Source organism: Natrix helvetica (assembly GCF_964273705.1).
Source record: "Natrix helvetica genome assembly, chromosome: 2".
NCBI lineage: Eukaryota > Metazoa > Chordata > Lepidosauria > Squamata > Natricidae > Natrix > Natrix helvetica.
The window spans coordinates 240309796-240327805 of NC_138552.1; the positions used below are offsets into that span (position 1 = coordinate 240309796).

The window sequence follows — 18010 nt, forward strand, 5'->3', positions numbered from 1 at the left end:
ACTGTTGCGCGCTGAGAATCCAACTGGAAGTCTAACATGTAACAAGTCAACAAATAGTCCAAAACAACAACAACAGAACAACAAGACACTGGAACTTCACACAGTCACCAGCGGAAGAAAGACCCCAGGGCGGGGTGGACTCTCCATCGCAGCGCCCTGAAAACGACCCTTCAGGTAAGACAATGGTCATTTTCCAGGGCGCTGCTCTGGAGAGTCCAAGGAAGGGACATGCCCAAGCTAACTGTCACTAGGGCGGGAAGGCTCAGCCATCAGGGTCTCTCCGCTGATAAGGATGCCCTGAAGAACACGCCTCCCAAAAGCCCCCTCCGCTGATGCAAAACTGTCCAGCTTGTAATTTCGGACAAATGGGGACAGTGAAGTCCAGGTGGCCGCCTTGCAAATTTCCTCAATCGGTGCCTGTGTAGCCCAGGCAGCTGTGGTGGCGGCGCTCCTAGTCGAATGTGCCGTGATATTGCGAGGCACAGGAACGGACTGTAAAACATGAGCAAGGGCAATACAGGCTCGCAGCCATCCGCCGATGGTAGACGAAGACACCTTCTTGCCTTGAGAAGCCGGCTGAAAGGATATGAACAGAGATTCGGATCTCCGAAAACTGGCCGTGCGTTTGATGTATCTGCGAATAGTCCTGCGCACATCCAGCATGTGCCAGCGTTTCTCCCTCGGGTGATGAGGGTGCGGGCAAAAATCCGGAAGGACTACCTCCTGTGCCCAATGGAACCAGGAATTGATCTTCGGGATAAAGGAAGGATCCAACCTGAGGATCACTCTGTCCTGTCGAATGAGACACAAGTCCTCCCTGACTGACAAGGCAGCCAGCTCTGATATGCGTCTAGCTGAAGTGATAGCGACCAGAAAAACTGTCTTGAATGTGAGGTGTTTGAGACTGGCCGTTTTAAGTGGCTCAAACGGGGGACCGATGAGAGACCTCAGCACTACGTTGAGGTCCCAAGACGGATATCTGTGGACCACTGGGGGTCTCCGGTTGGTCGCCCCCCTGAGAAAACTGCAGATGGTCGGATTCCGGCCAAGAGAGGAGTAGCCCTCAACTGAAAGGATGGTTGACAGAGCTGCCACCTGACGCCTCAGAGTGTTAGGCGCCAGACCCTTGTCCAAACCTTCCTGCAGGAAGTCCAGGATGATAGGAACTGAAGCGGAAGATGCAGACGTACCACGAGTAGTGCACCATCTGGCGAAGGTATTCCAGGTGACGTCATAGATGCGCGTCGTAGACGGCCGTCTGGACGCTTGAATGGTGCCAATCACCTTGTCCGACAAACTGCCTCTGCTCAGGAGATCCCTCTCAAGTGCCAGACGGCCAGCTGCAGCCACTGGGGCTCTGGATGTTGAAGGACCCCCTGGCTGAGAGAGACATCCTGTGGAGAAATCCGCCACGGTGGTGCGACCGAGAGACTCACCAGATCCGCAAACCAGGTTCTCCTGGGCCAGAACGGTGCCACCAGCAGCACCTCCGCCTCCTCTGACAGGATCTTCCGGATGACTCTGGGAAGAAGAGGTAGCGGGGGGAAGGCGTAAAGCAGACCTTTCGGCCACGGGCTGTGCAACGCGTTGACTCCTTCGGCCCTCGGGTTGTGGAACCTTGTAAAAAATCGCGGGAGGTGTGCGTTGGCCGCGGTGGCGAACAGGTCCACCAGCAGAAGGGCGAACCTCTGGGACAGCTGCTGGAACAGTAGCGGGTGTAGACGCCACTCCGAGTGGTCGACTGTGGACCTGCTCAGCCAATCCGCCTGGGTGTTGCTCGTGCCCGAGATATGTTCCGCCTGAAGAGAGAGAAGGTATCTCTCCGCCCAACGACCCAAGAGCTCCGCCTCCTTCATCAGGGATCTGGAGCGCGTGCCTCCCTGGCGATTGATGTGTGCTTTGGTGGCTACATTGTCTGTCAGAATGCGCACGTGCTGACCTTGAATGGTGCTCTGGAACCGCCTGAGTGCCAACCTGACCGCCCTCAGCCCCAGCCAGTTGATGCTGTGAGCGGCCTTGGAGGGGGACCACCTGCCCTGTGCGAGCTGGTTGCGGCAATGGGCCCCCCAGCCGAACAGGCTGGCATCCGTCGTGATGGTGAGACGGACTGGCTCCCTGAATGGAGACCCCTTTAACAGGGCCGGAGACAACCACCACTTGAGGGAGCGACGTACCTCTACAGGGACTGGAATCAGCCTTGTGGAGCTGCTTTCGTTGGCTCTTTGGTATGGAAGCAGGAGCCACTGAAGCGGGCGGGAGTGAAGTCTTGCCCAAGGCACGATGGACAGGCACGAAATCATCTTGCCTAGGAGATGTGAGAGCTGGACCACCTTGACCAGGCGTGACTGCTGCACCTGAATGACCTTTTCCCAGAGACTGGCCACCCTTTCCGGGGACAGGGATACTGTGCACGAGACGGTGTCTATGATGGCTCCTAGATGTTGCAGCCTGGTCGTTGGAACAAGATGACTTTTCTCCAGGTTGATGGAGAATCCGTGGTCTTGGAGCACCTGAATGGTGTGCTCCAGGTCTCTGGCTGCTTGTTGATGCGACGATGACAGAATGAGAACATCGTCCAGATAACAGTTCAGTCTGACTGGATGTGACCGGAGGAAGGCCGCCACGGCTGCGAGAACCTTTGTAAATGTCCTGGGTGCCAATGACAGGCCAAACAGCAAGGCCCGATACTGGTAGTGGCGGCCCGCATACGTGAACCTCAGGAACTTGCAGTGGGCTTTGCGGATAGGGACGTGGAGGTAGGCCTCCTTGAGGTCTATGGACGTTAGTATATCGCCTGGTCTGATGCACCCCAAGATGGACTGGAGGGACTGCATTTTGAACCTGCGATATGTCACGTGGTAATTGAACTTTTTTAGATCTAATATCCCCCTCCACCCTCCGGAGTTTTTGGGAACCAGAAATAGGATAGAGTAATATCCTGTTCCCTCCTGGCCTGCTGGGACAGGCTCTATGGCCCTGATTTCTCTGAGGTGCCTTATCTCCTGTTCCATGAGGGATCTTTTGACTATGCCCGAGGGAACTGGACACCTGATGAAGTGGCGGGGAGAAGGGGACCAGAACTCCATAGTGAGACCCATGCGGACCGTTTGAAGAACCCACTGGTCCGACGTGGTCTGCTCCCATTTGGCATGAAATAACTGTAGTCGCCCTCCTATGGGAGCTGACCTTTGATGGTCATTTATATCTCCTAAAAGGCCGTGAGCCGGACCCCCCCCCCCGAAATGGCCGCTTGGAGTAATGCTGCTGGCGACCTCTGTCGCGAAAGGACTGACGGTCCTGGGACCGCTCGCCCTGCTGGGAATACGCCCGATGATAGTGGGCGGAGCTAGTGGAGGGCTCATTGCTCCGAAAGGGCTGCCTCCTATAGGAGCTGGATCCCTTACGATCAGACTTTTTAGCGACTGACGGCATCACCTTCTTTTTGTCCTTGTTTTCCACAAGGACTGGATCAAGGACCTCTCCAAACAGCTTGTCCCCTTTAAAGGGGGCAGTAACAAGCTTCCATTTGGAGCGCATGTCCACGTTCCAATGTCTAAGCCACAGAAGACGTCTGGAAGTCACATTAGACGCCAGGGCGCGTGAGGCAAATTTAGCAGCACTCAGAGTGGCATCAGCGGTGTACTCTGTGGCTGCCATGATCTTATTGATATCCTGCCTCACTTTAACGTCCTTGGCAGATATCTTTCTCAACAGCTGCCTTAGCCACAGGAGAGCTGCCCTGGAGAAAAAGGAGGCAGAAGCGGATGAATTAATAGCCCACGCTGCTGCCTGGTGAGTCTTGTTGCAAGCAGTCTCGGTTCTCTTATCCTCAGCCTTGAGCCCCTCCAACAGGTCAGGAGGGAGAACAGAGGAGGAAGTGAGAGCCGCTACAGGGGGATCAATTGGAGGTAGCTTGAGCAGATCCTCCAGGCTGGCATCCACCGTGTACAGCCTTTTGTCATTGCTGCTGGGGGTAGCCATGGTGGCCGGCTGCGCCCACTGCCTCTGTACTAAATTGAGGAACATCTTGGGCACAGGAACAATTTCCTGGACCGAAATAGGTTCTTCAAAAAGATCCCCAGATAGGTCCTCAGGATCTACGGCCTCTTGGGCTGGGGGAGTTGACCCCAGACGCATTGAGATTTTTGCCTTGTCTAGAATAGTTTTAAAGTTGTCCAATTTAAATAGGCCTGAAAAGGCCTGTTTTTTGGATGGGCCTGACTCCTCCCCAGAGAATTCAGCTTCCTGCCTAGGAAGGATATCCTCCTCCTCCTCCCAGTCTGAATCATCGGTAGCCACTGAAGAATGCAGGGACGGGGGTGGAAGACTAGGAGTCATCTCCCTGGGATCCTCCTGGGGCTGCAAATGGTGGGTCTTGCGAGTGCGCTTGCCTCTCCTTTGCATGCCTGCCTCAATGCCCTGGGAAATGGCCCTGTTAATAATATCCTGCATTTCACTAGATAGGTTAGGCCCCTGGTCCTCAATGGGGCGAACCCCTTGAGTGGGCCCTGGAATCGGCTGCTGAGGGGCCAAGGGTCCCATTGGAGCTGGTCCCTCTTCCATATCTGAGGGACAGGCAAAGAGATTGGCCTGGTCAGCCATGGAGGGGCCTGGAGAAGTAGCCATGGCAAAGGAAGCCGTGGGGGAGAATTCCTGGCCTTCCTCCTCACTATCAGAAATGGGCCCTCCCTGGGCTGGAGGAAGTTCCCTGGAGGGCTCCCCAGGAGACACCGAAAGGGAAGAATGGGCCTGCTGTTGGGCCTTGGAGAACTGCTTTTCTAAGGCCTTCTGGCGTCTTAAGGCATCCTTGTCTAGGCCTGAGCCTTGTTTGGGACCATGCCTGGAGTAAGGCTTACTCCCTCTAATGGGCTCCCTGGCAGCTTTCCCGGCCTGTCTTATAGGGGCTCTGGAAGAGACACCCTCAGAAGTTTCAGGGGCCTGATCTGCCATGGTAATAATCTCTGGACAGGATAGTAGGGGATGGGAAGACTACCACTCAACACCTCCACAAAGCCCACCGCAGCACGATGCTCCTGAGGAGACAAAAACTGCAAGGCCTGATTCAATCACTGGAGCTTTTCGCGCGAGCAAAATTCGCTCCCAGCGCCTGCAGGAGATCTAAGGGGGCGACCCAGCAGGCCACAATCCCACGCCACTATTAAACGATTGGATTGGGGTCACACCGGTCAAGTCTGAATCCAAGCGGCTCCTGCAAAGAGCCAGGCTTCAGGCAGCTGCAGCAAACTTTTTTACTCGACGAAACTGAAAGTTGCGCAATCCAAAATGGCGGCCGGAACTCACTGCTGCTTTGCTTGGCAAATTCTAAAGCCCTAATGGCCAAAATGGCTGCCCTGGAAGCTCGTGCTGCAATCTGACTTGCAAGAAGCACAAATGGCAACAGCAGGCTCCCAGCGGGAAATGGCCCCCAGTAGGGGTGCCCCAACAGCGCTGGCGTCGGCACTCCGACCCACGTGCTTTCCTCAACAGTTGCCTGTGGCCTCGAGGAGCCTGAGCGAAGCCCTGGACACCAGGAGAGCCAAGGGTGAGAACGCCAATTAAAAACAATATTTTTGACTCACCAGCCTGCTCTGCGTGATTACTTTCCTTATTTCCTTATTTTCCTTATTAAAAGAACTCTTGAGAGTCCAAGGAATTTATCTCAGAATTGGAAAAACTCTAAGCGCGTCCACTGGGCTAGCTGAATTGAAAAAAACTGGAGATAATCGGCACCAGAGGCGTGGCTTAAAGTTTCAATTCAGTTCTGGGCAGATTGGCTGTATTTAACCCTTCCTTGGACTCTCCAGAGCAGCGCCCTGGAAAAAGCACAGATCACAACGCAAATCCTTCTATTGTAAAGAGTTTCACCTTCTGTTTTTGCTGATAATTTTATGTTCTTTATTTAGTTACAGGTACACCTTGATTTAGGATTGGTCACTTGGTGACTATTTTAAGTTACAATAGACAAAAAAAGCTACTTATGACCAGGTTTTGAAGTTATGGCCGCTGCAGCACTATTATGATCATTTGCTCTTATGATTGATGCTGCAGTGGCCCTAACTATCCCAAACTCCCTCCCTCCCCAATCCTGCCCCATCAGGTCCCTGGAGATCTTTGGCCTACTTTCCCTTCCATCTCACCCCACTCACTCCTCTCCACTTTCCATCACCCATCATGCACTTACCTTTGGAAGATCTCTGGAGCTTCAGAGCTTACGTGGGTGCCATTTTTGGAGGGGCCAAAATCCATTGTGCCCACTCTAAAAATGTCATTGGTTTACAGGATGGAGCTACACAGTCCAGGGATGGGCCAGTCATGCTGATCCTTCTTTAGCAAAACAAGTCCTTCTAAATGCTTAGTACAATACTTCCTTATCAATGTAACCACAAAATACATTACCGTTTTCACTATTTCACTATTGCACTAGGCTTAGTAACATAAAGATAGGCTTAAAAATAAGTTCTACATCAACATAGATGTGCAAGATTGATGCTGGAAATACAGACACCCTTTCACTGTCCTATTAAGGGTAGGGCTTTTAGAGATGCCTTAACTTTTGTAAGAGACCTTCAAATATCCATCTATTAGCCTGTGACAAATTATGTATTTATATGTATTCCGTGAAGTATATATGATGTAAAAACACCAACTAAGAAAAAATGTGTTCACTATGCCTGGCTATATAGCAGAACCTCTGGTCATTTATTGATGTTACTTAATACAGCTTCCAACCACTCTTAGCCAGCAAGGTCAATGATGGGAATGTTGGTGTTATAGTGCCTTGTCTGTTGTAAAATCTGCACATGTAATGATACACATAGTACAGGTACTCCTTGACTTATGACCACAATTGAGCCCAGAATTTATGTTGCTAAGTGAGAAGTTTGTTAAGTGAGTTTTGCCCCATTTTACAACTTTTCTTGCCCCATTTGTTAAGTGAACCACTGCAATTGTTAAATTAGTCACGGAGTTGCTAAGTGAATCTGGCTTGCCCATTGACTTTGCTTGTCAGAAGGTCACAAAAGGTTATGACCTTTAAAGCGTTCCATGGCTTAGGCCCAGGGTATCTGCAAGACCACCTACTGCCACCAATAGCCTCTCACCATCCAGTACGATCCCACAGAGTTGGCCTCCTCAGGGTGCCGTCGGCCAGACAGTGTCGACTGGTGACCCCCAGGGGGAGAGCCTTCTCTGTGGGAGCGCCTTCCCTCTGGAATGAGCTGCCCCCGGAGCTTCGCATAATCCCTGACCTCCGGTCCTTCTGACGCACCCTAAAAAGTTGGCTTTTCCAGCAAGCCGGCCTCGCCTGTTAATTTTATTTAATTTTTAAAATGTGAGTGTTATATAAATTGGGTTTGTTTTTTGGACTGTTTCTAATTTCCTTTTAACTTTTGTACTATGTGTTTTTTAATGCTGTACGCCGCCCTGAGTCCTTGGGAGAAGGGCGGCATATAAATCCAAGAAATCCAATCCAATCCAATCCACTTCGAATGGTCACTAAATGAACTGTTGCAAATTGAGAATGACCCGTACAGTAGAACCCCGGGTCACAAATGCTTCTGCCATGACCAAACCAGGTGCCAACCAAAAATTTCTCAAATTTCTGGTCGCAAACAAATACTCGGGTGGCGATCAAACACAGCCAGGGCAATTTTTCCTGCCACGGGGATTTCCCCTTCTGCGCCATTTTTTTTGTATGCGCATGGGCAGTCAGTCTTGCTTCCGGTCACGACCAAATCACGTTGTGACCGAACTTCTGGAACTGATTACGGTCATGACCGGAGGTTCCACTGTATATAGGATTACATTAGACACTAGAAATGAAATCTCTACTTACTGCATGTTGGCTATATGCTGTTGCACAGGCTGGTGCTGAAAATGTTCAGGCCACTGATGATGTAGGCAGAAAGAGGGCAAGGACTGAAGGCAACAAGCAGTCTGATACAAAGGCATATGCTTCTGGCAAGCAGTTGCTGAATATTCAGTGTGTAGGTCTGGGGAACCAGAAGGCAATGGAGGTGGTACTGCATTACCAGCCACTGAAAGACATTCTTGCTGACTGCTTTGGTGACTTAGTGCCTGATGAAATGGGCAAGGATGACAACACTGCAACAACACTTGTGGTGTCCTTTGCTCGTCTGCTGTTAGGAAGGGTGCTTTGAGTGTGCCATTCATGTGAAAGCACCCATTTGCAGTCACTTTTCTTTTTACAGTTTCTTTTGATGATGGGAGATTGTCGACTAGGATAGTGCCATCCTTGGTCGCAAGAAGATCTGGATTTGCTGCTCCAAATGGAATGCTGCCATTGCTCAGAACGACAAACTCACTGCTTCCACTGCTTGCAGCCATATTTTAAAATTCTGGTGGCCTGTAAAGTTTTGGGAAGGAAAAAAAAACTGAATTAAAAAAAGGCAGAGTGTTAACATAACAACTCACTTGCTGAAATATTGAGGAATAAAAGAAAGGGGAATAATGACATGAGGTGGATTTTGTTGCTAGGAATAGCTGGGCCTTAGCTCCAGAATTTAGAGCTGGGGTGGATCTTGTCATTTTGTTCAGCTACACTCTGGAGCTGAGGACACGATTACTATTTGGCAGAGCAAAGCTGGAATCAAAAGGGAGCAGGCTCTGGAGGTGAAACTCTGCTACCCAAACATGGGTCTTTTTCAGCACTAGCTTTTTGCTAATGAACAGTTTGAGAACTGCTGCTGTTGAGCCATAAAGCTACTGAATTGACCAATCATGAATACTGAGCACAAGGTGTTTTGTACAATGGAAAGCTGCCCTAGAAACATCAATTGAGCTTCACAAAGCTGGTGTAGTTTGGAGAGCTCAGAGCGTAAAGCTAATGGTGGGAAATGGGTGTTAAACAACACTAATGGTTTACCTTATACCTAGTTTGTAAACTTAATACAAAACAGCAATTACCAGTAGTCACAACCTCAAAAGTAGGAATCAGAATCCAGTTCCATTCATTCTCTATTTGCCTTCTCACCCCACCAAAATATCAACACAGTACATTTACTGAAAAAGCAGGCCCAAAAATACAACTAAGCACATCATGAAAGTGGTGATTTTATAAATGAAACATTTCTTTAAAAGACTTTACCACATGTTTCTAATGGACTAAGCAAGCTTCAGAACAGCTAATAAAAGAGATGTTAAGTGGGGCTTCATTTCATAAATAAGGTTCCCTTTTAAGAAACGTACTCTTACAGACTTTTAAATATATTAAAAAGGGAATATTGATAATATTGATATTCATACTGATAAGCTGCAAAACCACATAATTATAGAGTTGAGTCGTTTAGGTTATCAAATCAACCCCCTTCTTAAAGCACAGGTGCAAATTAAAGCTGCTCAGAGGGAGGGTTGTGTACATTCAGTTGGGCTGTGAACAAGGGAGGGGAGCCCACCAATTCTTTGCTAAGTGTTTCCATTGGCTGATTGTTTTCTAAAGAAGGCATCCACATTAAATCATCTGATATCAGAAGAACATATTTATACAAGACAGTGACTGCAAGCATTTGTTCATTTTGGCACCAAGTTTCCAAAACGGCTTAATCAAAGAAAAGACAGCTAATGTCTATTTCTTAATTGTATTTATTACTGTTTTGATATGTTGATAGCAATCTGGGGAGACTACATGTAGTACAATGACATTAATTTTATAAGTATATAAATGAATTATGAACCACTACAAACTTGATAACACAAATCACATCTAGCAACCTCATTCCAGTATCAAATTTTGAACTATTTTGTTCATTCTTGGGTAGTGTGTGGAAGACGTAGATTGTCTGGTTCCTACTGAGTAATTGGATTGATGAGATCCTGGCCTTTTCCCCAGCTACTCCTCAATTGATATGGCTAGAGATATTTGTTTAAAGGCAGGTTAATAAACTGGTCCAGCTAATGACTTCTAAAAGTATATCAATAGTATACTCAGACTTTATTCAAAACCTAGCAATATAGTGGTACTCTCCCTCTCTTTTCTTCTCTCCCTCTCACTCCAATTTCCATAAAATACTGATGATAGATAGATAGATAGATGATAGATAGATAGATAGATAGATAGATAGATAGATAGATAGATAGATAGATAGATAGATAGATAACCCTTGTTTTAAGCACAGAAATACCCTGTAAGTTTAAGAAAACCTGTAATCATGTCTACATTTAAACATAGTGTTACATTTTGCATTCACTCAAGTAAATATGACTTTTTGATATGGGTAAACATCTCCCAGTGACTTTTTCTCTGGTCTAAGTTTTTTATTTGTTACAAAAAAAATAAAAGTGAAAAGGAAACAAAAAGATTAAAACAACACGATTTGGGGGGGAAAATGCCACACTAAAGTCACCTATGTTTCAAAATAACATACAAAATAAGATGAAAATGCTGCATTGAAAATGTGGTTGAAAGAAAGAAAACCCAATTTCTAACTATTTAAACAACTTGAAACCACTGCAAACTTTTAGATGCATTTGATTCTAATAATTATTTTCTTAAAATAAAATTGTATTTAAAAAAAAATAAGCATCACAACTTTTACATTTAAAACTACCAACAGTGTAAGTGGTGTGTGTGTGTGAGAGAGAGAGAGAGGGAGGGAGGGGGAGAGAGAGAGGGAGAGAGAATGGATGAATGAATTAGTTAGAATTATTTGAACCTATAGTTCTGTTAAATAAAGAGAAGCCATGATAAAGAGAAAGTAATGCTTCTCATGCTTTTTTTACTTCACAAAAAAGATTGCCAGAAAATTAAATTGAGCAAAATGCAACAACCTGTTCTATTTCATTAGTGTCACTCAACAGGATTCTGCTAAGAAAGCATCCTGCTTTTCAGTCACAACAATTCAAATCCAATCCAATAAAGAGAAAAGCAAGTTGCAAAAGTTAGTTTTCCTCTGCCATAAAACTACAGATTGAAAGAAGGAAATTAAAACAGACATAACAGGTGGTGCCTGATCTTTTTATCAGTAACATTTATTTACCTCTCAAGCCACTATACCTTGGGCAGTTACAGAGTTCCAAAAATGCATAATGTCATTGATCTTAGCTTCTGGCTCTTAACTAGACATTTTTGGAATTCCCTAAGCTCTTTGCTATTCATAATATGTGGGAGTTTTTCTGACTTTCCTGGCACTAGCTTATTTTGTTTATAGGCTTCTAGCTATTTCTTGAAACCTCTATCTTATTAAACTATGCCCTTTTTTCATAAAGGAAGCACTGGTTCATCTAAGATTGCTCTCCTAAGTTTGAGGCTACCTCAAGATGAATTAAGAAAATTTGTGCATTAACAATTTAGGAAGTTTGCTCTAATTAGTGGCTATTAAAGTTCACCTTGTTGAAAATTAAACTATTTTAACCCTCTTCCTTGTCACTGTTCCTGAAGTTGTGCAGAACTGAAACCTACAAAATGACCATTGGCTTACCTGAAGGGTCCTTTTCTGTACATCGCGGGAGAGTCCAAGCAATGGGTTAATTCAGTCTGCTTGCCCTTAGGACTGAGGAACTATTTTTCCTTTAGCCACACCTCCTCCTGGTGTGATCAATCCCCAGAATTCTTAGAAGGAGTCAGTTCGTGCGGACGGAGCGAAGCGTCCAAGATGATGTACTGTTGACACGAAGAACCCAAATCCCGGCCTCGATAGCCAGGGTGGGTTGGACTCTCCCGCGGTGTACAGAAAAGGACCCTTCAGGTAAGCCAATGGTCATTTTCCTGTACACCGCTTGGAGAGTCCAAGCAATGGGACATACCCAAGTTATTGTCCATCTGGGCGGGCAGAAGAAGGCTCCCGGGATTCGGTCTCTGATACAACTGCCTGGAGCACACGCCTGCCGAAGGACGCCTCAGCCGAGGCGAAAATGTCCAATTTATAGTGTCGCACAAAAGGTGAAGGAGAGGACCACGTAGCGGCCCTACAGATGTCCAGGATTGAGGCCTGGGTGGCCCAGGCCGCCGAGGTAGCAGCACTTCGTGTGGAGTGTGCGGTGATGCCACGCGGAACAGTCTTGGATTGACATTCATAGGCTGAAGCAATGCAGGCACGAAGCCACCTGCCAATCGTGGAGGAAGAGACCTTCTTCCCTAGGGAACCAGGCTGGAAGGAGAGGAAGAGAGCCTCTGACTTCCTGAATTCCGCAGTGCGGGTGATGTAAACCTTCAGGGCCCTCCTGACATCAAGATTATGCCAGGAACGCTCTCTGGGATGCGACGGATGAGGACAAAAGTTTGGCAACACAATGTCTTGCGCTCTATGGAACCATGAGTTCACTTTGGGAGTAAAGGTCGGGTCCAGCCTCAATATGACCCTGTCAGGGTGGATGACGCACAGGTCCTGGCGAACAGACAGAGCCGCCAGCTCCGAAATCCGGCGAGCGGACATGATGGCAATCAAGAAGGCTGTCTTCAGCGTCAGGAATCGAAGAGAAGTGGTGCGTAGAGGCTCGAATGGAGGGCCAGAGATGGCCCGTAGGACCACGGACAGCTGCCAAGTGGGGTAGCGATGAACGGTGGGAGGGCAAAGGTTAGAGGCGCCCTTGAGGAAGAGGCGCACCTTCGGAATTTTGCTGAGAGGCAAAAGGGGGTCGCCCGACCAGACGGTGGACAAAGCCGCCACTTGGCGTCGAAGGGTGTTCGGGGCCAGGCCCTTGTTGAGCCCTGCTTGAAGAAAATCAAGGACTCTGGAAACAGGCGCGGTCGTCGGCTCGATGAGCAGCTCCTCACACCACTTTGCGAAGGCGGCCCAAGACGCGTCATAAATCCTTGTGGTTGAAGGACGTCTCGCCGCCTGAATGGTGCTCACTACCTCCTCTGACAGGCCTTCGCCTTTCAGTTGGTCCCCCTCAAGTGCCAGACGGCCAACTGGAGCCACTGGGGCTCTGGATGAACCACGGCCCCCTGGCTGAGGGAGATCTGGTCCGGAGGGATGCGCCACGGAGGAGACACCGACAGGTGGACAAGGTCGGCGAACCACGACCTGCGGGGCCAGTGTGGGGCCACGAGGAGAACTTCTGCCCCCTCTGCGATGACTTTGGAGATGAATTGAGGAAGGAGAGGCAGGGGAGGGAAGGCAGACAGTAGCTCGCGGGGCCACCTGCAACGCAGTGCATCTGTCCCCTCCGCCCCCGGGGTGAAGAACCGGGAGTAGAAGCGGTTGAGCTGCTTGTTGTCCCTGGATGCGAACAGATCTACGGTCGGCGTTCCGAATCTGTTGGACAGCTGGTGGAACAAGAAAGGGTCCAGTTTCCACTCCGCAGGATCTATGGTTGTCCTGCTCAACCAGTCCGCCTGTGTGTTGTCCACTCCGGAGATGTGGTCGGAGCGGAGAGATTCCAGGTGGCGCTCCGCCCAGCGGCCCAGGGATTCCACCTCTCTCATCAGTGCTCTGGATCTGGTGCCACCCTGGCGGTTGATGTGGGCCTTGGTGGCCACATTGTCCGTCATCAAAAGCACATGTTGACGATGGATGGACCGGCTGAAATGGCGCAGCGCCAGGCGAGCAGCTCTCAGTTCCAGTAGGTTGATGCTGTAACTGGTTTCCACTTGGGACCACTTGCCCTGGACAACCAGGGAACCCATGTGGGCTCCCTAGCCGGAGAGGCTGGCGTCTGTGGTGATGATTAACCTCTCGGGCTCCTTGAATAGGTGGCCCTTGAGGACAGCCGGAGACACCCACCAGCAGAGAGACCTCTTCACCTCCGGCGGGACGCGAGTCGGCCTGGGAGAGTTGCTCCTGGATGCCCTCTGGTGTGGCAGCAGCAGCCACTGAAGCGCCCTGGAATGCAGGCGGGCCCACGGCACGATGGAGATGCAGGAGATCATTTTTCCCAGCAGCTGCGACAGAAGGACCACTGGAGCCTGCCTCAAGCTCATCACCTTGTGGGTCATGGACCTTAGACCGTCCAACCTGTCTTGGGAGAGGAAAACCCTGCACAAGCTGGTATCTATGACCGCCCCCAGGTGAACAAGTCTGGTTGTTGGAGTGAGATGGCTCTTCTCTACGTTTAGAGTGAAGCCGTGATTCCTGAGGGATCTCATGGTGGTTTGGAGATCCCGCAGGGCCTGCTGCCTGGACGACGACTGGATAAGGATGTCGTCCAAGTAGCACTGGAGCCTTATGGGCCTGCGTCTTAGCTGGGCCGCCACTACCGCCAGAACTTTGGTAAACGTCCGAGGAGCGGACAAGAGGCCGAATGGAAGAGCTTTGTACTGGAAGTGGCGGCCGGCATAATAGAAGCGCAGGAACTTCCTGTGCTGAGGGCGGATGGGAATGTGGAGGTATGCCTCCTTGAGATCTATAGATGTAAGGAGATCTCCCTGTCGAATCCCCGCCAGAATGGTCTGCAGGGACTGCATCTTGAACCTCCGGTAGGCGATGTGCCTGTTGAGGTTTTTGAGGTCCAAGATGGCTCTCCACCCCCCCGAGTTCTTTGGCACCAGGAAGAGGATGGAGTAAAAACCCCTCCCTTCTTCGCCCTGGGGAACTGGTTCTACGGCCCTGATGTCCAGGAGGTGTCTGACTTCCTGGTCCATGCGCTCCCTCTTTTGAGGGCAGGATGGGACGGGGCACCGGATGAAGGTCCAGGGGGGGAGGGACAGGAACTCCAGTGAGAGGCCTTCCCTGACTATCTGCAGAACCCAGGCATCCTCGGTTGTCTGGGCCCAATGGGAGGCAAACAGCTGAAGCCGACCCCCGATGGGCGCCGAGCCCGGGCAGTCACTTTGACTTACGGAACGGCCTATTGGAGGCCCCACCGCGGTTATACTTGCGGAAGCCGAACTGCTGCCTGCCTCTGTCCCGAAAGGGCGCCCTGTCCTGGGACCTGTCGCCCTGCTGACCGAAGGACCTATTGGAGGGAGAGAAGGAAGAGGCAGAGGTGGAAGGCTCGGAGGCACGAAAGGACTGCCTCCTGGAATAGGGAGCGGTCTTACGTTCCTGCTTCTTGTTTAGAGAAGGGAGGATCTTCCTCTTGTCCTTGGACTCAATGAGGAGAGGATCCAGGGACTCGCCAAATAATTTGGACCCTTTAAAGGGGGCGGAAGCCAGTTTCCATTTGTTTTTCTGGTCCGCTTGCCAATGGCGGAGCCAGATCAGACGGCGAGAAGTAATATTAGAGCCGAGTGCCCTGGAGGCGAATTTAGTGGCGTTAAGGGAAGCGTCAGCGGCGTATTGGGAGGCCGCGATTATCTTAGACACGTCCTGGTGGAGGCGGACGTCTCCCGCCGGGAGCTTGGTTAGAAGCTCGCGCAGCCAGATAACTGAAGCCCTATTAAAAAAGGAGGCGGATGAAGAGGCCCTGATGGCCCAGGCAGCCGCCAAATGGGTCTTGTGGCACGCCTTTTCCGCCTTCTTGTCCTCCGCCTTAAGGCCTTCCAGGAGGTCGGCCGGTAGGGAGGAATTGGAGGTGAGTGCAGTGATGGGCGGGTCGACAGTGGGAAGGGCCAGAAGGTCTTCCAGCACTGGCTCCATAGTATAGAGTTTCTTATCTACCCCGCTAGGAGAGGACTGCGTGGCTGGTTGAGCCCACTGGCGCTGGATGAGGTCGAGAAACAGCCCCGGGACCGGCACCAACTCCTGCTGTGGAGCTGGAACATCGAACATGACGGCATTGGGATTGGCCGGAGTGGCATCCGCTGCCGGCACAGCCGGTTTGGGCTTGATCCCCACCCTGGTGGCAGCCTTGACCTTGTGAAGGACAGATTTTAAAAGGCTGGGCTTGAACAGACCCACAAAGGCGGGCGCTTCAGGAGGAAGGTCCTCGTCGTCCGAAAGACCTAGCACCTCTGGGTCCGGGTCCTCTATGGCAGAGACCTCGCTGACCACCGAGGATTCCAGGGAAGGATGGCGGGCACGCTTGCTAGGAGGAGGAGCTGCCTGATCGGGTTTGGGACCCCTAGGGGTCACTGCAGTGGGATTCTTAAATTTCATGGCCTCCGTGATGCCCTTGGCAATGGCACGGGCCATCAGTTCCTGCATGCGGGGAGATAATTCCTCTGAGTCAGAATCAGGATCCAAACCCTCCTCTAGGGGGGGTGAAGCCTCACCCTGCATATCATCTATGCTAGCATCCCCAGGGGGAGGGGCCTGCTCACAGGCCCAAGAGGGTGCCGGGGAAGCCGGCTCTGCAAACGACCTGTTTGGGGATAGGTCCTGGGACTCCACCTTCTCGGCAAGGACCATTTGGAGATCCTCCCGGGAGGGAGGGATTCCTGAGTGGGACTGCTCCCTGTCTGCCTGGCGTCTGGCCTTCTCAAACTGCTTGTCAAGGGCCCGCTGGCGCCTTTCAGCATCCTTGGCCTCAGCCACAGAAGGGGTTCTGGAAAAACTGTTTCCCAGAACTACCCCCACCACTCTTGCCCGCACCCCCACTCCCCGATGAGGAGGAACCCTTGCTAGGGGCCTGAGAGAGGCTCGGCCTAGTATCTTGGGAATCGGGGGGACTAGGCAGGTCCATAGTCAATGACCACACAAGATGGAGCAAGGCTATGACAAGGCAGAAGTTAGAGAGAGAGACTGGTTGCTGCAAGGGGAACAAAACAAAAAGATTTGTCAAAATTGCTATATGCACAGTAATTGAGTCAATACGTATGAAAGTATCCCATGCTTAATACCAGTCAGAGGCCCAGGGGTAGGATTGGGGCCTGCACCGAGGCGCAAGGCTCCGCAGGAGAAGCAGGGAGGAGAATGACTAGAAAAAAGGCTTTGGCCTGCGCTTACTTAGGCCTCCTCCCTGAGCCGGTATAATGACCGTTGGTATGGCCCAGGAACCAGCACCGCTCGCAAAAATAGGCAAAAAGACGAAGGTGGCGATCCCAGCCTGAGAAACCCTTGCTAGGCCCTGCCACCTCCAGCGGTCTCCTGATAACGAGGCTGATGCAAAATGGCGGCCATGGCTGGGCGCGCTTTTTTTCGCGCCTAAAATGACCATTGGCTTACCTGAAGGGTCCTTTTCTGTACACCGCGGGAGAGTCCAAGCAATGGGTTAATTCAGTCTGCTTGCCCTTAGGACTGAGGAACTATTTTTCCTTAAGCCACACCTCCTCCTGGTGTGCTCAATCCCCCAGAATTCTTTGAAGGAGTCAGTTCGTGCGGACGGAGCGAAGCGTCCAAGATGATGTACTGTTGACACGAGGAACCCGAATCCCGGCCTTGAGAGCCAGGGTGGGTTGGACTCTCCCGCGGTGTACAGAAAAGGACCCTTCAGGTAAGCCAATGGTCATTTTCCTGTACACCGCTTGGAGAGTCCAAGCAATGGGACATACCAAAGTTATTGTCCATCTGGGTGGGCAGAAGAAGGCTCCCGGGATTCGGTCTCTGACACAACCGCCTGGAGCACACGCCTGCCAAAAGACGCCTCAGCCGAGGCGAAAATGTCCAGTTTATAGTGTCGCACAAATGGAGAAGGAGAGGACCACGTAGCGGCCCTGCAGATGTCCAGGATCGAGGCCTGGGTGGCCCAGGCCGCTGAAGTAGCAGCACTTCGTGTGGAGTGTGCAGTGATGCCGCGCGGAACGGCCTTGGATTGACTTTCATAGGCAGTCGCAATGCAAGCGCGAAGCCACCTGCCAATTGTGGAGGAAGTGACCTTCTTCCCTAGGGAACCGGGCTGGAAGGAGAGGAAAAGAGCCTCTGACTTCCTGAATTCCGCAGTACGAGCGATGTAGACCTTCAGGGCCCTCCTGACATCAAGATTGTGCCAGGATCGCTCTCTGGGATGCGACGGATGAGGACAAAAATTTGGCAACACAATGTCTTGCGCTCTATGGAACCATGAGTTTACTTTGGGGGTAAAGGTCGGGTCCAGCCTCAAAATGACCCTGTCAGGGTGGATGACGCACAGATCCTGGCGAACAGAGAGAGCCGCCAGCTCCGAAATCCGGCGAGCTGACGTGATGGCAATCAAGAAGGCCGCCTTCAGCGTCAGGAATCGAAGAGAAGTAGTGCGTAAAGGCTCGAATGGAGGGCCAGAGAGGGCCCGCAGGACCACGGACAGCTGCCAGGTA

General features: G+C 50.8%; 1 protein-coding gene across 3 annotated transcripts in view; it reads right to left on the reverse strand.

The window, feature by feature from the left end:
• The window catches only part of DISP1 (dispatched RND transporter family member 1), a 93567-nt gene that overhangs the window by 37711 nt on the left and 37846 nt on the right, over positions 1–18010 (reverse strand). For all 3 annotated transcript variants that reach the window (XM_081942978.1, XM_081942979.1, XM_081942980.1), the window contains one exon: positions 7835–8365. In XM_081942978.1, the coding sequence (XP_081799104.1) occupies positions 7835–8346 (512 nt within the window). In that variant the 5' untranslated portion in view covers positions 8347–8365. The remainder of the gene's footprint in view (positions 1–7834; positions 8366–18010) is intronic.